This window comes from Cibotium barometz, chromosome 55, assembly GCF_041138505.1.
Source record: "Cibotium barometz isolate CiBa-2024 chromosome 55, ASM4113850v1, whole genome shotgun sequence".
Lineage (NCBI taxonomy): Eukaryota > Viridiplantae > Streptophyta > Polypodiopsida > Cyatheales > Cibotiaceae > Cibotium > Cibotium barometz.
Genome location: NC_141100.1, coordinates 37,690,292 through 37,714,976, shown reverse-complemented (window position 1 = coordinate 37,714,976; position 24,685 = coordinate 37,690,292). Strand labels below are relative to the sequence as shown.

Below are 24,685 nucleotides of genomic sequence, written 5' to 3'. Positions count from 1 at the left end.
TTGAGAAAAGAGCAACCCAAAAGTGACTACAAAATTTAGAATCTCTATCAGAAACTATCACTTTGGGTAGTCCATGATGAACAAAAATTTGCTTAACAAATATGTTCGCGGCTTGCTGAGAAGTTAGTGTCTTTTTACATGGAATGAAATAGGCTTGCTTACTAAATCTGTCCACTATTGTCCAAATCATGTCATGGTGACTGGAAGTAGTAGGAAAGCCAGAAATGAAATCCATAGACACTTGTTCCCATGGTCTATCAGGAATAGGTAGAGGCATAAGCAATCCTAAAGCTTTGCCTTTGTAGCTTTTAATTGTTTGGCAAATGTTACATTCAGCTACAAATTTAGCTACATCATTCTTCAAATGAGGCCAATAGAATTCTCGAGAAACTACTTGAAATGTTGCGGAAACTCCTCTGTCCCACAAATGGTGGTTGGTGCATCTCTTCCAAGACAAGTTGTCTATAAGGTTGAGTAACACACAATCTTTTCTCAAAGAAAAGATAGCCATCATTATGAGAATAACTTCCTTGAGGTGTCCAATTGTTTTCACGCAATTTGATCCATATTTCAGAAAAATCTGGATCAACTTCGTAAGTTTCTTTCATAAGTACAAATGGTTCACTTTCAATAATGGAAATGTTGTTGATATTTGGTATTCGACTCAAAGCATCGGCAACAACATTTTCTTTTCCAGGTTGGTATTGAATCATAGGTTGGAAACTTTGAATGAAAGATGCCCATTTGATGTGCCTATCTGAAATAAGAGGTTGCGTAAGCAAATGCCTAATGCTTTGTTGGTCTGTCTTGATAAGAAATTCAGAGCCCATTAGGTAATGCTTCCAGATTTTCAAAGCATGCACTAGTGCTGCTAATTCCTTGTCATAAGTGCTATAATTTTGCTCTGCAGGCTTAAGCTTTCTACTTTGATAAGTAATAGGATGGTTGTCTTGCATAAGAACAGCTCCAAATCCTTTGCCACTAGCATCAGTCACTACTATAAAGAATGGTCTCTGAAAATCAGGTAGTGTTAGAACTGGTGCTTGTGTTAAAGCTTTCTTGAGTGTTGCAAAAGATTTATCTTGCTTTTCAGTCCAATTGAAATTTGTAGCTTTCTTAAGGAGTTCAGTCAAAGGATGAGCAATACAAGCAAAATTCTTGACGAACTTCCTATAATAACTACATAAGCCAAGAAAAGATCTAAGATCATATATGTTTCTAGACATAGGCCAAGAAGCAATACACTCAATTTTCTTAGGATCTACACGAATCCCTTCAGCCGACACTATATGACCTAAGTATTCAATCTCCTCTTGAAAGAAAGAACTCTTTTCAGGATTGACATACAATTCATTTCCTCTCAAAAGATTGAATACTTGTTCCAAGTGTTGTTCATGCTCTTGTCGATCCTTGCTGAAAACCAGAATGTCATCAAAGAATACTATAACAAAACTTTGAAACTTAAGGAATATGCGATTCATCATACGGTTGAAAGTAGCTGGAGCATTGGTCAAACCAAATGGCATAACCAAAAACTCATAATGACCAGTTTGGGTTTTAAAAGCTGTCTTGAAAATGTCAAATTGAGGACTCATACGAACTTGATGATACCCAGACTTTAGGTCAATCTTGCTAAAGACCTTTGATCCTCTAAGCTTATCAAGAAGATCATCTACCCTAGGAATAGGATATCTGTTCTTGACAGCAATCTTATTCAATGCACGATAGTCTACACACATTCGGTAAGTTCCGTTCTTCTTCTTAACAAGAAGTACTGGAGCTCCAAAAGGTGAACTACTAGGTCGAATAAGGCCTCTCTCTAGCAAGTCTTCTATTTGGCTTTGGATTTCTCTTTGCTCTAAATTGTTGACTCTATAGGGAGCTTTACAAGGCGGAGAAATTCCAGGCAATAAATCAATACTATGATCCTCAGGCCTAGACTTAGGTAATCTTGGAGGCAGATCTTCCATGAAACAGTCACTAAATTTGGAGATAAAAAGATCAAACTTTGGACTTTTGGATGTGTCAGACTCAGCATCAAGCTGGTTAACCCATACCATATAAGTCTTGTCTCTTTTTCTTAGAGCTCTCTTTGCTTGAGTGTGACTCAATAAAGGACTCATTTCTCCTTTGACTTGACACTGGAGGATAATATTTTCATTGTCCTTCCTTAGAGAAATGCTATGCGTGTCATAGTCTATAATAGGATTGTATTTGTGTCTCCAAGGCATACCCAAAATTATATCTACCCCTTGTAAAGGTGCAACTAAGAAATCCCTCTTTTTTGTTAAAGGCTTGATGCATAAATCCAAACCTTTCACCTCTTGCATGCAATTATACTTTGTTCCAGTAAATGCTGCTTTGACTTTATAGTGCATAGGTGAAGAATGAAGATTTAATGCTCTAAGTGCCTTTTCAGAAATGAAATCATGTGTACTACCATCATCATGCAAAATAAGAACACGGCCTCATAGTCCTGCATGATCAAAGGGACTCCCAAGACCACGGTATTCCATACCTTTTTATCATAACCATTGGCCAAACCAACGGTATACTCATGATCACTTGCGGTCTCTTTTAATTTCAACTTCTTGACCAATGAATAGTTCAAAAAGTTATGGCTAGCCCCATCGTCTATAAAGACAGTGACTCTACGGCCACCTATGGTGCCATACATGCGCACCATGTCATGCGGACCAACACTAGGCTGCCACATAGCTGGTGTCACTGAACAAGCATGACGCTCGTCACAATGACTCACCGACCATCGCTCTTAGGCGCCTTGCCACTAGTGCTTGCTTTTAACTTTGGGCAATCAGCCTTGTTGTGCCCCACTTCATTGCAGTTGAAGCAACGATTTTCCTTTTGTGCTTGCAAGTACTGCTCCTTTTGTGGGTTTCAAAACTTCGTTTTTTCTTGAAGAATCTTGGTTTTTTAGACCAACGACCCCCTGACTCCCCTCCGTCCTCTCCCCTGTTTTTTCACTACGAAAACCCTTTCTTTTAAACCCCGACCCCCTTTTTTTTTCTTTATCCACTAATCTCCCTGCCCCATCTCGCGCACCACGGCGCTTGATGTCATCATAGATTTGCGCATACTTGATGGCCCGAGAGAGGTCCTTAGGCTGCAAGGGCTCTACATACTCAAGATAATCATTTGTTAGGCCTCGTTTGAAGCCCCTCAATGTTTGGAATGCATCGATTCCCTTCAACTTGAGTATGAGCTCTCTGTAGTCAGAGATGTACTGAGTGAGGGTCTTGTGTTCTATCAAACACTTGTCCCACGTATCCCAACTTCTCTCTTCTTCATTGCCTAGCAAAAACTCCTTTTGAAACATTGTTTCGAAAGCTGCCCAAGTGGTAGGGCGAGTGGTAAGACTTATCTACCACTTGTATGCCTTGCCAGACAATAAGAAACTAGCCTCTACGGGCTACACATGACTAGGCTGCTTACGCAGCTCATGAATGTTCGACCATTTCGCTAAGAACATATTAACAGAATCCTTGTTACGTTGTCATTCCTCGCCGCCAAAACTAGGTAACTTAAAATCTTTAAGTAACGCCGAGGTTGCCTCTACGCAGGCACTGCGGCCTGTCCTTTCGGGACCACGGGTGAGGCTGCGCTGATGCGTGTCACAAGCGGGCGTCTATCACGAGGAAGAGGAGAAGATGTCGAAATAGTGGACAACACATCTAGGCGTGTGGAGATGCCCTGTAGCATCGTGACAACGTCATCCTGGACCCTCTGTAAGTTCATCAATTGCGTGTTAACATATCTAAACATCGCACTAGAGCGCTCCGTCTCCGTGAGGATGTCGGCAGGGTCAGTAAGGTACTGGTCAAAGTCGTGGTCTGCCAAGAGGTAATCGTGCCCCTCGGCGACGTCAGTGTCCATATAATCCAGCTCATCGACCGGAGCGGGGTCAACCAGGTCGGCGTCCTCTATACGGGCATGCCAAGGTCAAGGGCAGGGTCATGAGACGTGGAAGGCGCCTGGGGGTCACGAGACGTGCCCGGAGAGCACCCCTCCTTACGGGAGACGGCCTGGCGTCTACGGCCAGCCGACTCGATCGGGGTAAGGCCCGCGACCGAAGAGAGAAGTCCTGAAAACCTACCGGACTAGTGGGTGGGGACACATTGGGACGGGCAGACATTTTTATTTACTTGCAATAAAACAGAAATACACAACAGAAACATCGGATTATCCCTTGCCGGGAATATACCTCCCCAGCCGAGCCAAGAGATGATTGCTCCTAGTGGTGGTCATAGAGTCTTTGGAAAAGGGAGATTTGTCCATGGGATGTGAGTACCAGTTATATAAATTGACCTTAAGCATTTGAGACCCTTTGCAGAGGTAGACATGATGCATGTCCCAGTCGTGGATCAGTCAGGTTTGTCACATGAAGGGTCGACCCAAGATGGCAACATAGGCGGGCGGCATTATGAAAATTCATGACTACAAATGTGAGGTAGAATGTCATGTCACAGACTTTGACCTTGAGGTCATGAACTAGGCCCAAGGGTTTTTCAGATTCCTATCTGCAAGCTTGATCACCAATGTGGTGGGATCAATCCATGGCCCCGGTTCTCCCAACATGTTTGTGTGAGGATGCTTACACCAGCACCTCCATCTAGGATGCCTTTGACCACATGTCCATTATAGGAAACGGGCAATGCTACGTTTATGTCATCACCTTCAAAGTATTGTCCCAGCAGCGCATTGATGCAAATTGTTGGTGCGCCTTTGGGTTGTGGGTGGTGGTGATGGAGTAAGTCTGGATGATGGGGCTCAGATTCGTCCGAGGAATTTGAGGGAGCTTCCTCCTCCACAGAAGCCTGTAGTTTGTGTTTCATCCAATCCCGAAGGTCATTCCATAAATTTGGACTACCTTTTAACAAGGTTCCAATGGGCATTTGGATTTGGGAGGAAAGGAAGGTAGAAAGGCCGGCCAAGTTGCGTAATGAGTAGGAGCTTCTGGAGGGGTGGGGCCTTGATCATAGGGTGGACCAATAATAGTATATAGAAGTTCAATTTGGTCCTAATTTGACAGGGGTGGAGGTCGAGATTTAGTGGTCGTAGGAGGATAAAATATCTCAGTAAATTTGGTGTGCGTACCTCGTTCTGTCAAACTCTGTCAAACTCTGTGTGACTTTTCGCATCGAGTTGTTCGATGTGAATGTGGGATTTGGGCTTGGCGGTTTGTGGAATAGGCATTGGAGGATGAGGAGGCCCATGAGGGGCAAAATCATCGTTTGTCAACATCATGTTGGTGAGTGTTTGCAGGGGCTCCTGCCCGACCTGGTGCAGAGGTTGAGGTTCAATGGGGGATGGCACACACTCAGGTACTGGGTCAAAGGTTACAAAAATGGGTGGCGGTTCAAGGTGAGCCTGGTATTGCTATACCAATTCTTGGGCCTCCTGGAGACATTGCTTCTCAAGGATGGCATTGGGATATGTGGCCAGCCATTTTTCCCGTTTGGTGAGTTTTTGATGGACTGCATGGGGGAGTGGTAGTTCAGCACGATCATCACTCCCGGAGGAGGATGATGTGGTCTTTGTGTTGAGCCCGTGCGGATGCTAACCCGATAGTCTCTGGCCAATATGCTTAGAGAGTTGTTTCTTTTGGTGCCTTCTTAAACTTGGCCTACAGCCGTGTGACGACATTCAATGGGACAGTGGATATCTTCCCATGCTGAACGCTCAACACGTTGAGGAATGGCATACCTTCGATTGTGGAATGAGAACCTGATTGTTGCAAAGGGCACCCTTATAGTAATGGTCAATTCCATAGCCATGACGTTGTGGTTGCATTGGTATTTCTCGCATGTTATCATCGAGAAAGATCACCCATTTGTAGACCTGATCAAAGGTGGAGGGGTCCTTGACCAACAGGTGGTGGTGAAGCCTTGGATTGTGCAAGCCCAAGAGGAAACGGTCCATTAATTGCTTATCTCTCAAATTTTCCCTCTCTTTGCAATGTGAATCAAGGTACTTGATGTGAGTGATATAGTCGTGTAATGTTTCCTCGGGTTTTTGTTCCAATTGAAATAGTTGGATGATGGGGCTCCATTAGGGCCTATAGGGTGCAAATCCGAGAATGAAGGCCTCTCTCACCGCTTTGAAAGTGATTTTGTGCCGAGGGTCCAAAGATTGGAACCATTGCATGGCCTTGCCTTCAAGGCTGAGTCCAAGGAGATGGACTTTGGTTGCATCATCAAAAATTTCAAACGCCTGATATATTTGGTTAAAGACCTCGATGTGGAATACGGGGTCTCCAACTCCGTGGAATTTTGGCAAAAGTTTAAAAATTTTCACCCACATAGGTTTTGCATGTGATGTTTGTGGATGGAAATGTTGTGACACTCCCCTTCCTAGAGCTTGTGCGCTAAGCGTGGAATGTCAAGTTGTGGTGCAAGGGAATGGAATGGGGAGTGGGAATAAATCCGTGGTGGATATAGAGAAGAGGGTACGTGAGTAGGGTACGTGAGTTTGCTCGGGGCGTCTATCCACGTCGGGGTGCATGTATGGAGGGCCCCCACTAGATGAGGACTCTTCAAAGATTGTTTTGCCCTCCCGGCCAAGCATGTGTGCGCGTTGGTGACTACATGTGAGTGTGCAATTGGGGATGGGGTGCCGCTGAAAGAAATGGAGGCATTGGGGGCATGCAACCATGATCGAAAGGTCTCCATGGTGTGTGGGGAAGCTTAAAAAAGCTTCAACAATGCGCTCGTGGGCCCGAATAGGAGTTCTAGCTTACTTTTGCCTTGCACGTGAATGCACCCTTAAGGTTAAAAGTGGTCTTTTGTGTTGCATGTAAAAATGACCTTAGTGAGTCGGGGAGGTAGACCAAAAGCACCTCTAAACATTTGGAAATTTTAAATTTTTTTTTATTTTTAACTTTTTTTCTTTCAGATTTGGTACGGCTGTATGCTTATAAGTGTACACCCATGGCTTTAGTATGGAACGGCCATGGTAAGTGTGGAACGGTCGTGATAAAAAAATAAATAAATTTAATTGTATTTTTTTCGAGTTTGGTATACGGCCGTACGCTTACAAGCGAACGCCCATGGCTTTAGTATGGAACGGTCGTGGTGGCAAGTGTGGAACGGGCGTGGTAATTTTTTTTGAAAAAATGATTTTTTTGAGTTTGGTACAGGCGTACGCTTGTATGGAATGGCTGTGGTGGCAAGTGTGGAATGGCTATGGAAAAAAAATTATATATATATATATATATATATATATATATATATATATATATAAGGGACCTCGGGAACGAACCATGGGGACGACCGCCACCACAGGCATACTCGCTGCCTTTGGGGACGGAAGTTTTCTCGCTATCGCACTCATGTGTGTGTGTGTGTGTGTGTGTATATATATATATATATGTATTTTTTTTGGGTTTGATACGGTCGTACACTTATAAGCGTACGCTTGTGGCTTTAGTATGGAACAGCCGTGTCAAAAAAAAAATTAATTACATTTTTTAAAAAGTTTTTTTTCGGTTTGGTAGTCGTACGCCCGTGGTTTTAGTATGGAACGGCCGTTGCAAAAAGAAAAACTTTTTTTAATCTTTTTTTTGGTACAGTCGTACGCTTACAAGTGTACGCTCGTGGCTTTAGGTTGGTACGACCGTGGCAAATGTACGTACCTATATCATTTACAAGATGCCTAGACACAATGCTTCTAGGAGGGGGTTTGAACTTGAGATTTCTTTCTAGGAAACCAAACACTCTTTGTAACTTGGATATCCCTTGTTGGCTTGCGTATTATCTCGTCCACTTGTCTATTTTTCATTGGAGATGGTATGGACTCGAAGCAAGGTAAAGGTTATTCATTTTGATTTGAAACTTTAGAGATGTAGTTACTGCTGTGAAATGTTGGGGCAAATTTGACAATAACTTGCTTTTGATCCTCCACTTTTCAAAAGGAGAGATGACGATTACAAAATCTCGTCACTCAAAATATTTCTGCAACTTCCACGCCACCCAAGACCTTTTGGTGCTCTTTGTGCAGACTACAAGCTCGTATCTATGGAAGGTGCAGGCACGCACAAATAAAAACACGATCGGGTTTGTGTGGACTGTACAAAAATACTATCTCCGCTTACTTTGATGCAGCAGAAGACTAATATTTTTTAAAAAAATTGCAATGAAGTGTAGAATGCGCCAGAAAAGTGGGCTGTTTGGATTTGACTAAAACGCAGGAGGAAGCGGCTAACGGCCCCGAGAGCTAAGCTCGGCAGGATGTGAGCGCAGCAGGTGCATGGACGTAGGAAATCGAGGCACCAGCTCCTGCATGTGGCCAGAGAAGAGGAGGAGCGGTCAGAAGTCACATGAGTCAAAAGCTTCCAACTTCCACACATGATGATGATTAGGCTCAGCAGGCTTCCGCCTCATATTGACTTTGCATGTTCGAATTGACGTGCTGGAAACCCTAATTAGTTAGAGCTTTGAAGTAAGAGCTAGATTACACCAGAAGTCTTGTACTAACTACAAGGAATAGTTTTGTAAAGATTTCAACGCATTGGAAAAGCTAATTAACCCTACATGACATGGTAGCATGAGCTCGTTCTCCTTCTGCAAAAGCGTGGATGACGACAGCAGAGGGTTTGCAAGGAACCCTCCCACATGACCTTACTAGTAGGAAAGAAGCTTTTTCGTACCAATGGATGCCTCCATAGTCGACCCACGCAATGACTGCTCAACTAGTGTAAGTGCCCGTGTGTGTCGGGTGAGGAAGAGTGTACGTCCACCATCCTTATGTATGCATGTATATCATGTATGTATGACGCATATATATCTTATGTACATACATATAAAGCTAGGACATATAAAAATACAAAGATAGGACACATGTACATCTAAATACATAAATATAATCTTTACTAGTAAATGGGGCACATCCTCCCCCCATCTCTTTAGTAAAAATAGCAAGTAGCAAATGCTACAGAAGCTATTGGAGTGCAATTGCAAGTTTGTTTTGAGAGAGAGAGAGAGAGATGCGAGTCCAAAAAACCTACTCCTAGTGTCTAAAAGTGTTAAATTGTGCCCTCATGTGATGGAGAATCATTAGTTATAGCGAGAAAAGGGTCACACTATTACCTATGTGGGTAATGGCAAGAGTGGCATGCAAGAGAGGTAATACTGGCACTGGCTCAAAGCCGAGTGACGTGGTATTGATGACTTGAAAGAGTGGCCATGAAGGCTTGCAATTACAAGTGTAAAGGCATACAAAAGAGAAGCAGTAATGGCATCAGCTCAAACTCTAGTGGCATGGCATTTATGATTTGAAAGAGTGGCCACACAAAGGCTTAGCACAATCACAAGTTTAGAAGCACTTGAGGTACTTAATTGCTCATGGGAGGGTTTGCAAGAAGGCGATTCCAAGGCTTTTGGGGTTTGGGAGACTTGTAATTTTGAAGTTCAAGCCATGGGCATTAATTATGGTTCAAGGGTTCACTCTCCCTTGTACTATGGTGGGTTTGACTTGGCCTAGAGGTGGCTCACTTTGCTCCAAAACCTTCTTAATGTCATTGGAGAAGGTAATTTCCATGTTAATAAAACAAGCCAAAGTACACAACTTTTCCACATCATGTTGGAGAAAAAAAATTTGCTTTTGGGAGAGAATTCATCGACCCATACATTTTTGTTAATGACAACCAAGTGATGATCATTAGTTATAGTTAGAAGAGGGTCATACTAGGACCTAGGTGTACAGTGGCATGAGTGGCATGCAAGAGAGGCAATTATGGCTTTAGTTCAAAACCTCATAGCATTGTATTGATGACTTAAAAGAGTGGCCACGTTGAATGTTTACAGTCACAAGTTTACAGGCACCTAGGGTGCTTTTGATGGGCTCATAAAACGGTTTGCAAAAAGGCCATTTTGAGGATTTTGAGATTCCAAGTCAAAACCATGGGCATTACCCATGGAATTAGTCCACTGTCTTGTAGTAATGTGGGTTTAACTTAGCCTAGAGGTGGCTCACACCTTCTTAAAGCCATCATTAGGCAAAATTTGGACTCAAAAAGGGGCCCTCTAAGAAATGTCATGTCAGCTCTTTCCCAAAAAAAACAAGTTGATAGTTAATTTTTTGCAAATCAAAAATTTGTCAAAGATTGTTGATTGAGAATCTACTCTTCGAGATCTTTCCAATGATATATATCATGACGGGGAATTTTGCATATTCAAGAAGCTCCCAAATTGGTGATGATGTGGCATCTAACCCATGATGGACAACTTTGCATATTCAAGAAGTTTCCAAATTGGTGATGATGTGGTATAACATTCCTAAATTGGTGATAACATGGTATGTTAGATGCCATGTTATCACCAATTTGGAAACTTCTTGAATATGCAAAATTCCCCATCATGTTAGTCACATGATGCCACATCATCACTAATTTGGAAACTTCTTGAATATGCAAAATTACCCATCATGCTATATATCATTGGAAAGAGTAGATTCACAATCTACAATCTTTGATTTGATTTGTAAAAATTTAACTATCAGCTCTTTTTTTTTTTTTTAAAAAGCTGACATGGCATTTCTTAGAGGGCCTCTTTTTTAGTCTAAATTTTGCCTAATGACCAAAATGTAACTTCCATGCTAATAAAGAAATGCCAAAATATGTTGCTTTTCTATATCATGTTGCATAAAATCATTTTATTTTTGGTACAAGATTTCATATAGGGTTCAACCTATACTATTTTCTTGAATAATTGCTAGGTGATGAATGGTCATGATTAGGTATAGTGATAAGAAGGTCATAATAGGTTAACCTAGGTGGGTAGTGGCATGAGTGGCATGCAAGAGAGGCAATAATGACAATGGCTCAAAGCCATATAGCATGGCCTTCTTCACTTGCAAGAGAAGTTGAAGTCATGCCTTCACAAGTGTAGAGGCACCTAGGGTGGGCAACGGCTTGGCCTATTTACAAAATAATGGAGCCATGTGACAAAGGGCCTAGCAATAGTACAAGTGGAGAGCCCTAATCATAGCCCTAATATTAGGAGAGGGGAAACATGACTTTGCATTAATTACATGGTATACATTTTTAGAAGCTTAATTAGCTTATTTGACCTATAGTAGGGGCTTTAATTATTCATTTTACAAGTATGTATACTTTTTGTATGTGTACAAATATTTTTTACAACCTTCCATAAGCATGTACTATGGGGTTCACATTGAAAATGAAGCCACCTAGAGTCTACATGCATGTGAGCCCAAGGGTTTTACTGAAAGAAATGTATGATATCACGTGCATGCATAGAAGACCATTTTTAAATAAGGTCCATTTACAGTGTTTACATTTACAAGAGGTGTCCTATTTAATATAGCTACTAGTGTATTCAATTTACAATTATACTGGTAGTAGTGGTGCATGTAAAGTATTCATATGGAAAAAACATGTCACACATACACTTTTCATAGCTATTTAGTAGCTATTAGTGTATTAAATTTGCAGTAGCTTGGTGTGTAAAGTATTCATATGAAAAAAATGTATTCAAAAACCCCCAATATAGAGTTTAGACCTATTTTGCATCTCTTAGTGTGAATAATGTAGGGCAACTTTACAAAATAATCCATACAAAAGAAAGACTAGGCCTTTGAGATGGACACTATGAGATTCATCTCCATTGAGGGGAGGCCCCACATGGCATCCACAACCCTACCTGTCCCCAACATCTATGCCCTCTACTACTAGCGGGATCCTCTTTAACCATTGCTTCTCTATGCACCCACATGGCATCCACAACCCTACCTGTCCCCAACATCTATGCCCTCTACTACTAGCGGGATCCTCTTTAACCATTGCTTCTCTATGCACCCATTGGGTTGTGACAGTACAACCCTCACTGCAAGCCTCTTAACAGCTGCCTATGGTCTCCTTTGCCTCAACCGCCCCTCTGAGGGGGCCCCTCTTAATGTCCAGCCATGCCTCTTGCATTAGAGGTGACTCCTTGTGGGATCCTCTACATTGATGCCCTTGTAGTCTCTTCTATAGATGCCACCTCAATGGCACCCTTTGTAAACACCATCGAGTAGTCTGCTTGATCTCCCCTACCCCATAGATGGTAACAACATCCTTGTGGTCTTCTCTACAATCGTTGTGCGGCCCATTGGAGGTTCCTCAGCCAACTTCCCTCTGCTCTCCTCTACTGGCTCAACCGTAGCGTTCCTACTAATGACAATAGAGAGCACATTGTTTCTGTGCATCATCAGTCTAACCAGGCTATCTATACATCATGCCCCAGAGGTGGACCTCTAACTACCATTTATTAATGGCCCAATGTGTGTGCATGGAATGCCCACTTGGCCCTTCAACATCACCCCCATGATGGTTTTCCATGCATTATGGGCTTCTATATTGCCACACACACCCCTATGCCTACATCGAAATCCCAACTCTCCTATAGAGCAACCCCTTGGTGGATCATCCCGCCTCGCCTCCATCATTGGCATTCTTCTAGGCATCCTATTAAAGAGAATTCAAGAAGAGGGAGAGCTTGAGTTCCTTGCAAGCAAACACACACAAGAGAGAGCAAGAAGAGATAGATGGATGGTTATATTTTTTATACCTTCTTCTTCTCTCAATCTAGTATATCATAAAGATAAGAGTACGTCACCCTGTTTACTTGATGATGCATAGTTGCCTTGCTACTACAACTTACCATTCAACTTTTTATAGTAGTCCTTTGCAATGTTTATTGATTTGCCACAGTAATAACACTCCATGCATAGTTGCCTGGCTACAACTTACCATTCAACTTTTTATAGCAATCCTTTGCAATGTGCATTGATTTACCACAGTAATAACACTCCATGCTATTTGCACTCTGATTTCTTTGCCAACTCTGCCCCCCTACCTCTAGAGTAGCCTCTCCCCCCCCTCTACCTATATGAGATTTATTTTCTTGTCATTATTACCACTACTGGTTTTGATTTCTAAATCGACCGCCCCCCATTGCCTCGTTGTCTAAATAAGGACTAGCTAAGGACCTGCCTCTACCTCTACCTATATTTGACTCAGAAGGCATGTTCATGTGCATTTCTAGATAATGAGCCTCCCTTAATATTCATCTCCTCACGTATGAGGAGAGCAACTAGTTCCGGAAAATTATCAAAGTTCTCTTGAACTCCAATGGAGGTTATATTCATCGAGTAATCATTTATACTCAACTTCCCTATGGTCACAGCTTGGGTGTTGTTACTACACATTGAGCTAAATATCCCAATAACTATGCCATTTGGCCTCATCGTACCTCACAATAACCTATTCAGAGGGTCATGCTTGTTATGTTGCACCTTCAGCACTTATGTGTACTCTCACTCATGATGGTTCCACAGAGAATTGCCATCTTGCTTTTTTTGCATCAAACTTGCAATCCTTGCAGTACTTGTAACTTTTCATGCTACCTCAGCATCTTTTCATGAAGGGAATCAAGCCCACTGCTACCCCTTGTCACTTTGTAGATGGTTCTTACTTCATGTGTTTCCTTTGTTCTTGATAATTTAACCCAAACAAAATCTGTCAAATTATCAAGTACTTTGGGCTTCCTTCAACCATTGCTACTCTTTATGTCTGCATGTCAAATCATTTTTGTTTGGTTCTTTTGGTCCTAAGGGGGACACTAAATCATACAGCCAACCCGACTCCACCAACACTCGGGCTGCTACATTCAAAAGAGGGGAGAATTAATTATATTTGGTAAGCTCAGCTCTAGCTTCAACTCTCTTGTTTCTTTAGAGCTTGTTTTTCTACTGGGTTTCCTTGTCTCCTGTGATGCAAATCACCTTGCCCCAACTATGAGCTTCACCAACTCAGCCACATCCAACCTTGTTCATTCCCAAATGGACGCCCAGTAGCTTAGCCGCCTCCCAACACCCGCAGGTAAGCTGTCCAACTACCTGCATCTTTTGATGCCTTCATTCTATGGTGGTACGGGTTCTCGCCAGAACTTGTTTGGTTCTTGTTGGTTTCTGGCCGTTCATCGATCGTCTTACCCTCTTCTTCGACATCACCGTTCCGGTCCTTCATCGATCGCAAGAACTTGTTTGGTTCTTGTTGGCTTCCGGTCCTTCATCAATCACCTTACCCTCTTCTTCGACATCACCATTCCTCAGCACAATGACCTCCCAAGAGTCGGACTGGATGAGCAATGGTCACAGTGCGTCTTTGGTGTTCCATTCCTCCACTTAAACAAATCGAGAGGAATATCAAGAATCTTTGGTGTACTAGTATGCCCTCTTGGCACAATTGAGAATTGAGCCAATAATATTTTACCAAATTTATTTTAGGGTTTAGGGTTTAGGGTCATTCCTCCACTTAAACAGTCGAGGGGAATATCAAGAATCTTTGGTGTACTAGCATGCCCTCTTGGCACAATTGAGAATTGAGCCAATAATATTTCACCAAAATTATAGCATGATTTATATCGACCTTTGTGGGAGCAAATTTTGACTGGCCCATAGTTGCTTTTTGATGGTGGGTGTCACGCCTATTTTGGAGCATTTTGGCCATAAATACTTGAAAATTTTTAAAATGCCCCTCAAAAGTTACACTAGAATTTAAAAGAAACTAATAATACTTCACCAAACTAGTCAGTTTTGAAGGGCAAGGGTGCCCATCAAAAATCAAGCCTAGCCATTGCCTGTAATGGGCAATTTCTACTGGCCTTTTGTTGCATGGTAAAATGTGGCAGACATACGAGCGAGCGAGCGTACCCAGATAGGCAATAGGGGTACTAAAGTAATGGGGGTATTCTGAATGGCATGTGCTGCTGCATGGTGATCATGGGTTGCCCGAAATTGCAGTGGGCGACATGCGGAGCACTCGGCTGCAGGTTTCGAGCAAGTACACACCCATCAGCCGACGTGGCAACGTGTATGCCATGTCGGCAGGGGTGAGGAGAGGGAACCCTTGCGCGTGTGTCACGCGTACGTGCGAGCGGAAAAATAATCCATTAAAGTTAGTAACCAGCTGGGCTTTACAAATGCGCACACGCTCCGATCATTTTCTTTCCTAGCAAGCGGTTCACGATTTTGCTTGCGATTTGAAACGTAATGCCAGCTTGCAGCACTAAGGTGTAGTGTTTTGAGTTTTCACAAACCTCCTCCTCCTCCTCCTGTGTTCGAAGTTCGAACCTTTCTTCGCCCAGCTCACACTCATGCAAGTACGCTCTGCAGACTCCCCCATCTCCATTTGTCGTGCTTTCACCTTTCGCTCCGTCCTGCTTTTCGGCTTGGAATTGCCAGCTTTGTCGCATGCATTCAAGTGCTACAGTCAATCTTCTCACTCAATGCATCCCGTGCGTGCGTGTGCGTGTGTGTGTGTGTGAGAGAGAGAGAGAGAGAGAGAGAGGGGGGTGGTTCTTACTAACTGTATAAATGTTGTCTTTATATCCAGAGCGCTTTGCCATAATCTCTCTCTCTCTCTCGTTACCAACTTACCTCCACTCGTTAAGAGGTAAGCTATCGCACTTAAAGCAATGATTGTATAAAGCTAACTAGGCCTGCATCTCTCAGCTCCTTCTTGCATTAGTTTATCAACATGACCTCCCAGTAGACATGCTATAATCAGAAAGCGTTGTATCTGCGAGGATTTTATTAGGCTTAATTGTTCAACTCTCCAGTATATTAATGCTTGTATAATTTTGGTTCGGACTCACAAAATTGCAATTCTAGCTGTACATGTAAGCTGGGTTACATCACTTATGGAAGTTGCATGTTTAATTTAGCTGTTTGCCTGTATTTATCTAAATTCTCTTCATGTCAAAGCTAACGAAATGGGATTTTCGTGTGTGTATGTGAATTTTGTGTGCAGAAGCCAGCGGCTGTTTCTTGTCGTACTCTGAATTGACACCACCATGCCACCCAATTACCTGCAATATGCAAGCACCGACGCAGAGGATTTCTCAACTCTGGATGATCTCATTGATTTTTCCAATGAAAGCATTAATGGAGGTTCAGTAGATCAAATTAGCTGCCAATTAGCTTGCTCTTCAAGTGTTACGACAAACTCACATATTGAGCTCGGATCAGGTGGGAGGGATGTCTCTCAGCCGTTGCAAAAGGAGCAGCTACCCGTAATGCAGACTAGTCTTGACTCGAATGTGTCTGAAGGTCTCTGTGTGCCGGTGAGTAGTTTAACTTGGTTTATAAATATGGATATGAATGTTATAAATTCACAGCTATAAGGTGAAGACGTGGTTTTCTTCCAACTATAATAATAAGGCCTAATTTTCCACCAATATAGTTTGATATGATTGCGATGTACTCCCAAAATCAACTGAGTTTTTTTTCTTTTTCTTCGGTGCTTCATTACAGTGGGACGACTTTACGGAATTAGGATGGCTTTCTCAGAGCTTTGTGAACGAGTCCTTCTCAAGCTTAGCCGACATAGCCCCCACCGACTTGTTGATGGGCTCACGCAATGATAGCCTTGACATTCACGTCAGAGAAGCGAGCAAGATTAAGGAGGATTTCTACGCTTATAATCATGATGAGAGGAAAAGTCACTTTCAAAGTGGGAGTCCGATTTCAGTGCTTGAAAGCAGTGCTTATGCGAAAGCTGGCAATGGCAGGAATAACATCATGGAGGAGGAGGAGGAGGAGGAGGAGGCGGCGAGGTCCAAGTATATTGTCAATAAGGGCGGCGGCGCGGCCACTCCGAGTCATGTGCCAGGGAGAGTTCGGAGCAAGAGGAAACGAACAGAAGCGTGCCTCTGGAACACACGCGTTCTGGCTAGTAAATATGTCGAGCCAGATACTGGTACAGCGCCTAGCTGCCCCTTAATCCAAACAGGTAACTCTACCTCATATTATGACCGCCACGCATTTGTCTATGACTATGGTGATGATGAGCCAGAAGATGATGGGCAGCAAGGAAATATGGCGCTGGGAGCTGCGCATCCTAGCGTGAAGAAGAAGAAGAAGAAGATCATGAAGCCCAGTGCTGCAGACACAATGTCAAAAAGCAGCACACTAGCCAACAATAATCATCAAACCTGCAGGTTACCAACCACGATTAAAGCTTCAGTTCAATTACCATCACTAGGCGCAGAAGCCACTAATCACAAGACTTGCGGTGATGACAATGATAGATCGCAGCAGATATCAATGAGAAAGTGCTTGCATTGTGGGTCTCAGACTACACCGCAGTGGAGGGTGGGTCCAATGGGGCCCAAAACGCTGTGCAATGCATGTGGCGTGCGCTACAAATCGGGGCGGCTGCTGCCGGAGTACCGCCCGGCCGCCAGCCCCACCTTCCGGGAGGCCCTCCACTCCAACTCGCACAGGCGTGTGCTGGAGATGCATATGCAAAAGAAGCTGGCGTCAGCTGGCGCTTGCACGGTCCCCTCTCTTGGGCACCGCCCATGAAAATGCAACCACAGACTCAGTGTTCATGGCCACCATGCATTTTAATGCAGGCGACAACAACGTCCACCAACAACAACAAGAGGAGCAGGACGAAGACAACCTCCACCACACAGGAGGTGAACTCACCGACTGTACGAGTGCCTATGTGGACCCACCGAAAGCTCGGCTACAGTTATATTACTAGTGTGTTTCAGTAGTAGACAATTGCCATCGCATTCTGGAATCTGTATGCATCGCATTCGTCTCAAAGAGACTATTCCATCAATTAGCTCATCCCTACTTTTTCTACGCATTCATTCAGTCTTACATGTAGCCTTTAAAGAGACTAATCTATTCGCTCCTCACGATTACGATTTATAACTGCCTGTCTTTGCCCTGCGTTAAGCAACTTAATGCGTCTCCCTTATTTACGACGCTCGCACACGAGTACCAACATACCCTCCTCTTTTTTTTCTCTATCTAGCATTGCACCTTTCCAGCATTACACCCAGGCTTTAAATTTGGCACCCATACGGGGCCTTTCACAATTTCAAGTGCGAAATGGCACCTCCATTTTTTGGTAAAAGTGCCAACGTGGCACTTTGAAAAAACAAGGGAAGTGCCCAATGGCACCTAGCCTTAGGGGTCTAAGTGACCAGGGGTATATATCCTATATAATATATATAATATAGTAAATATATATAATATAGTACACAATACATAATAAATATGGAAAGGCCAAATATTATACACAAGCTGGAGCAGGATTACAGGATGGTTAAATAGATTGTTGGACAATTTCAATGACCATCCCATCATCAACAAGCAAGGTTGTAGGGATGAGCTTCTTGCTTTTTCAGACACTCTCTATTGGGGATGTGAAGGCATGCAGATGAAGGATGCTTGGCGAGTATTTTCATCAAATCTGGATTGGCATAACACATTTCCAAACATGATGAAACTATGGCAAGCTGTTCTTGTAATCCCTACATCATCAGTGTCGTGCGAAAGAGGATTTTCGAAACAATAATAAAAAACGATTGATGTCAGCTACTCAATGTCAAGACGCTTGAGGCTTTAATGAGGCTCTCACTTCTTGGTCATGGAATTGATAGCATTGATTGGGCAGCAGTTTATGAAGCTTGGGAGCTTGTGAAAGCAAGAAGAATGATTGAATTATGATGCTTTTGATTGGAATAACTTGAAAGCCTTCAATAATTTATGATGCCTTTAAAATTCTCTTGCTATAATGTATTTTGTGTGTTGAGAAGACGTCTTTTGAATTGTGAAAGCTTAATGCACTTACAAAACTAATATGTTTTCATTACTCAAAGTAAAGTGGTTTGTTATTAAAAGGGGCACTCAAAATTTTAGCCAAAGGTGACATTTTGACACCCATGGTTGATGGCAAAAGTGCCACTAGATTTTCTATGGCACCTAGACTTAGGTGCCAAATTTAAAGCCTGATTACACCCTTCTCCATGATACAAGCTTCTCTATACACACACACACACACACACACAAAATGATTCCTCCTAAAAAATCAATCAAGGCATATCGGAGCATAGAATAAAATTGTTATGTTTATCCTTTGTGGAAGCCATGTTTATAGAGTGAATCAGGTGAGGTGTCCACTTTCCCTTCTACCCCCACATACCTTCAAAAGCTTCACAAAACATAGTCCATTGTGCCATCATGCCTCTTTGTTAATGAAATGCTTCACAATGGAAGTCAATTGGCATTTTAAACCTAACATATTCTTATTCTAACATCCTATTAATTTTTATACTCAAGTCCACAAATTGGTGTTTTGAATCTAGCTAGCTTTCACAAAACATTATGAATAATATAGCATTCTCAATTGAAAGAAGACAAATTGTATCACCATATTCTTATAATTACTTCACATGCCCATTGAAGACTATCTGTAGATTTTGATATTTCATTCATTAGTCCCCCTTGATCATATGTGTTAGCCTTCCACTAGTACATAAAGACCATTAGTTGCTAGACAAATAGTATAAAGGGCATGGTATACACCCACATTATCATCATCGGGTACACCCCTTGCTTATTACACCAATAATTAAGACTACAAACATTAATCCTTTCCTTTCCCTTCTGTGCAATGGGTGGGTCGAGGGAAGATCATTTGCCCAATTAATGAAAACCCTTAGTAGGCATAGAGAGAGGCAGCGTGCGTTCGCGCTCCCCATTCACAGAGCTTACCACCACGATACTGAAGAATCAAATGAATATAATCCTTAATATTATATATTATTTAGCTACCCCTAGCGTGGGAATTCGATATGAATTCTCAGTATCAATAGATTTCTATTCAGTCTAAAAAATCTTGGATAATCCCTTTTTCTATATAGATAATTTCCATTTATTGAGTTATTGAAAAAATTTTCCAACCCCCTAAATTAAATAATTAAGACTCCTTTCTTTTATATTCCTCAAAGAATCAAAATTTATTATTTTGCCATCGGAACTCGAATCTCGTTGGTATAGACCTTTCATTCAGTATGTTTTCCTTTTCGAACCCCTTCTATATATATATATATATATATATATATATATATATATATATATATGTATGTATGTATGTATGTATGTATGTATGTATGTATGTATGTATGTATGTATGTATGTATATATATATATATATATGTATGTATGTATGTATGTATGTATGTATGTATGTATGTACACATACATACATATATATATGAGTTGCTACTATAAAATCCACCCTAAAGATTTCATGCATGGTTTTCATCCATAAATTATAGGAAAGAGGAGATATTGAACAAAGACGAGACATACGCTAGCTTGAATCAAGCAATTGAACGAACGTTGAAAACGAACATGAACAACGAAAACGAGCACCCTCGAAACGAACGCGAACACGTCGGATCGCCACTTACACACTGGAAACACAAACGCGAGAAGAAGCTTGAGAGGGAGCCGATTTGAGAGGATGAAGCATAGAAAGCACGCTGGAAAAATGGGAAGGGACCGCTGCCACTTATAACCATTAAGGGCGCACTGATATGGCATCTGGGTGCCACATCATATTGTCGAACTTCGATAATATGACATGGCACTCAGATGCCATGTCAGTGCCCACATAAACACGCACGCATAATATTGCATGCTTGCCAACTGTGATTTCCACGTCAATGCCCTCGCCACGTCAACGACGTCGCCCACGAAACATGCCAGCCACGTCAGAAACTGCCACATTCGCGTGTGTTAGTGCCCTCGCCATCGTAGGGTCTAGGAACTTTAGCGCCCTCGCATGTGTGTGTGTCAGCGCCCTCACCATCATAGGTCCGCATTCGCGTGTGTTCAACGCCCATCGCCATCGTATTGCACACGGGTTATGACATGGCACTATGTGCCATGTCATATTGTCGAACCTCGATAATATGACATGGCACATACTGCCATGTCATAAACCGTGTGCAATATGATGTGGCACATATCCATGCCCGCCGGCGAGGCAATTGGCCAGCTATGAGACCCCCACATTAGCAACTCACCCAAAAAGTGACCTTAAAAATTTTAATATAAATTATAATAAACCCCCAAAATCCCCCCATACCTACATTTCATCAAGACTGGTTTAGGTTCGGTGGGTTTTGCTGGCTATGGGATGGTAGTGTGGACCAAAAGAGAGCTATTTTCAAACTTTTGTTGCCACATTTCATTGAAATTCTCATGCGCTTCCACATCACCCACATATTTCAACCAATGGGTTTTCGAGTGTCATGAGAATATATTTTAAGTCCTCTATAAAAATATTATTTATCCCCTCTTGAGTAATTTGGGGACGCCTAGATTACTCTTGCGTCATGCCGGCTAGGTTAATATCGTGGGTGACACCACTATAAATATTAATACGTGCGGTATATGACGTATGTTTGAGGCCACCTATGATTATTTCAGTTAGGTTTGTATGGCAGGGTGATTCCTGGGGTACTTACGCCTGGTAGTCATGAGTTGGTGATGATTTGTACCTGTTTAATATTTGTGGGATTAATTTAATAATTAATTGGGCTTATATTTTCAGGTGATGAAGACTATGGGAATTGAAGAGTTTACTTTGGAAGAAATGTCTTGGATCATCACATTTCATTTTTGACAAGCATAGTAGCTTGTAACCTTATTAAATGATTTTTCCATTTTGAACTTTAGGAAAGATACATTTATTTTTGTGGAATTTATTAAAGCCTATGGCTTTACCCTAGTCCCAATTTGACACTCTATTTTTGTTAAAGAAGAGTGCCGTGCTCTCTAAAAAGCACATCTTGTATTTTGGGGGCTATGGCCTAATTTTGGTGAAAAGGAAAGCTAATAAAGAAATACTCTTGTGTGGGAAGAGGCCACGCACAAGAGGGGGGAAGATTGCACCCAATATGGTCTTTTTGGAGCTAAGTATTTTTGTTTAAGTGTTTTAATTTTTCAATTGATTTGATTTAGTTGAAGCTTACAAGCAATGGTTTTTATGATTGAATTAATTCTCTACTTTCCACAATCAATTCCTAGAATAAGATTCCGGCTGCAGTGGTATCAGAGCTTGGGCTAGGAGATTTGTGGAGAAGGTAGGAAAGGGCTTCAACTTCTCAAAAATCAAGAAAGTGCAGGAATTTATCCAGTGGACAGAAGGGTGTTTTGCAGGTCTTTACCCAAAGGTCAAAGATTCAAAACTAGATCTACTCTCAAACCCACTCACCACCCTGCAAAACCATCCCTCTCTATCAAAAAGCGATTTTTCCAAATACTCTGTGAAATCAAAATCTGACCGTATGGATGAAATCCTCATAGCCAAAAACCTCTCGGGTAACTCTCAGAAATCAGAAAGCTTCAAGGTTGAGCAAACCCATAATGGATGGAGCAGATAAATCCATGCAAAAGCTATTACAGAATTCTCAATAAGCTTTTGGAGCAAGAGGCGCACGGCGGCAGCCTGCCGGCACAAAAGCGTGGAGTGGAGAAGAAAAAAAAAGATTAGCTCAAAGCTAATTACTCCATAATCTAATTTTTTCTTAATCCACTTTCTAATCAAGTTTACTTTTCCCAATCCCTATGCAAGTCACATCACTCCTTTTTCAACCTCTACTTTTTCCAATTTCCAAATTTGAGGAGAAATTCAAAGGTTTCCAATTCTGAAAATTTCTGGGTACAGAAAAGTGATTTACAGGTTTTAAAAAGCTTTAAAATTGCCTAGAAAAGGCCAAAAAATTCCGAAATCACTTTTGAAAAATTCTGAAAATTTCAAAAAAATATTACAGAGTTTGGGCAAGGTTTACAGGACTGTTTCAGCAGGTTTCAAAGTGCAGAAAAATTATTTCATCAACAATTCGACTAGCCCAAGACTCTTGAATCACGCGGAATCGTTCGGGATTTGTTTGAGGCGACGAGAATTTAATTCAGCCATTGAACAACGTCTTGTTCAGCTTCAACCAAGATCGAATTGCGGGAGAAAAATAAGATAAGTACTCATTTTTGCTTTATTTATTTACATCAAATAAAGTAAAATTTTATTTATCTACATCATTTGCACAAGCACTATGGCAGATTTGCCTATCTCGCCATCAATTCAAGAGCAACTCCTTTCTTTACAACATCAAATTGTAGAAGAAAGAGAGAAGCGTATTGAATTGGAGAGACAGCTCTCGAATCATAGACGCAAGCGTGACTCTTCGCTATCTTTTGATGACGAAGATGACACTATTCAAAGGGCTGTAAATGCTACATTGCAAGCACAAAGGTCACAAAAAGAATCCAAGATTAGTCGGAAAGCTTTCACTTTTCAAAATTATGATGGAAAGAAGGATGCTAGGGTCATTTTAGCTTGGCTTAGTCAACTAGATGACTATTTTTCTGGAGAAAAATTTTCAGAGAAAGATAAGATTAAATGTGCAGTCAATCATATGGTAGACAATGCAGCTTTATGGTGGAGTGTAATTAAGCAAGGTCGTGATAAGCCAGATTCTTAGAAAAGATTTCAACGGCTCGTTAAAAAGCACTTTTTACCCTCACAATTCAAGTCCAAAGTTAGGCACCAATGGGACACTTTGCATCAATTGGAAAAGGAAACTATGTCACAGTATGTAGAAAAGTTCTGGAATACTTTATTACAGGTGCAGGTTGTGGATAGAGTTAGTGAGAAGGATCAAAAAAGGAAGTTCATATCGGGCCTTAGATCTACCATTAGGGCCGATGTGAATATGTTTCGACCTCATTCACTATCTTCTGCAATATCTTTGGCAACTAATTCAGAACGTAAAAATGGTTTCCCTAAAGAGATTAAAGCACATGAGGGTACTTCTTCTAAACCATTTACTAAATCTTTTTATGCTTCAAAGAAGATGTATAAACCAGGTTATGACAAAGGCAAGGACGAGGCTAAAGGCAACCTGAGTACCAATAAGAAAGTCAATGGTGGCAAACCGAAGACATCTTCTATCAAATGTTTCAAGTGCCACAAAGAAGGTCACATAGCACCGAATTGTCCGGAGCGTACCAAGAATTCAACACCAGCAGCAGCAGCAGCAGCTCGAGTCAACATGATTGAAGAAGACGACAATGAAGAAGAATCATTCGAGCAAGAGGGTAATTCCAATCCAGATTACTCAGAACAAGAAGGTAAACCTCATGTTCATTCTTTGCTTAAAATAAAAGGAACGATAAATGGACATGAAGTTCTTATTTTGCATGATGATGGTAGTACACATGATTTCATTTCTGAAAAGGTACTTAGAGCATTAAATCTTCATTCTTCACCTACGCACTATAAAGTCAAAGCAGCATTTACTGGAACAAAGTATAATTGCATGCAAGTAGTGAAAGATTTGGATTTATGCATCAAACCTTTAACAGAAAAGAGGGATTTCTTAGTTGCACCTTTACAAGGGGTAGATATAATTTTGGGTATGCCTTGGAGACACAAATACAATCCTATTATAGACTATGACACTCATAGTATTTCTCTAAGGAAGGACAATGAAAATATTATCCTCCAGTGTCAAGTCAAAGGAGAAATGAGTCCTTTGTTGAGTCACACTCAAGCAAAGAGAGCTCTAAGAAAAAGAGACAAGACTTATATGGTATGGGTTAACCAGCTTGATGCTGAGTTGGACACATCCAAAAGACCAAAGTTTGATTCTCTTATCTCCAAATTTAGTGATTGTTTCATGGAAGATCTGCCTCCAGGATTACCTAAGTCTAGGCTAGAGGATCATAGTATTGACTTATTGCCTGGAAATTCCCCGCCTTGTAAAGCTCCCTATAGAGTCAACAATTTAGAGCA

General features: G+C 41.7%; 1 protein-coding gene across 3 annotated transcripts; it reads left to right on the top strand.

Moving 5' to 3' along the window:
* Window positions 1-14,999: 14,999 nt before the first annotated feature.
* Window positions 15,000-17,674, top strand: LOC147607715 (uncharacterized). Of its 3 annotated transcripts, XM_086790312.1 has the most exons (4): window positions 15,000-15,179; window positions 15,413-15,472; window positions 15,830-16,142; window positions 16,333-17,674. In XM_086790312.1, the coding sequence occupies exons 3-4, from the start codon at window positions 15,873-15,875 to the stop codon at window positions 17,383-17,385; spliced, it is 1,323 nt and encodes a 440-aa protein (XP_086646438.1). In that variant the 5' UTR covers window positions 15,000-15,179; window positions 15,413-15,472; window positions 15,830-15,872; the 3' UTR covers window positions 17,386-17,674. The 3 variants fall into 3 exon arrangements, with proteins under 3 accessions (XP_086646438.1, XP_086646440.1, XP_086646439.1); XM_086790314.1 differs by lacking the exon at window positions 15,413-15,472 and having other exon boundaries at window positions 15,039-15,179; XM_086790313.1 differs by lacking the exon at window positions 15,000-15,179 and having other exon boundaries at window positions 15,421-15,698.
* Window positions 17,675-24,685: the final 7,011 nt, after the last annotated feature.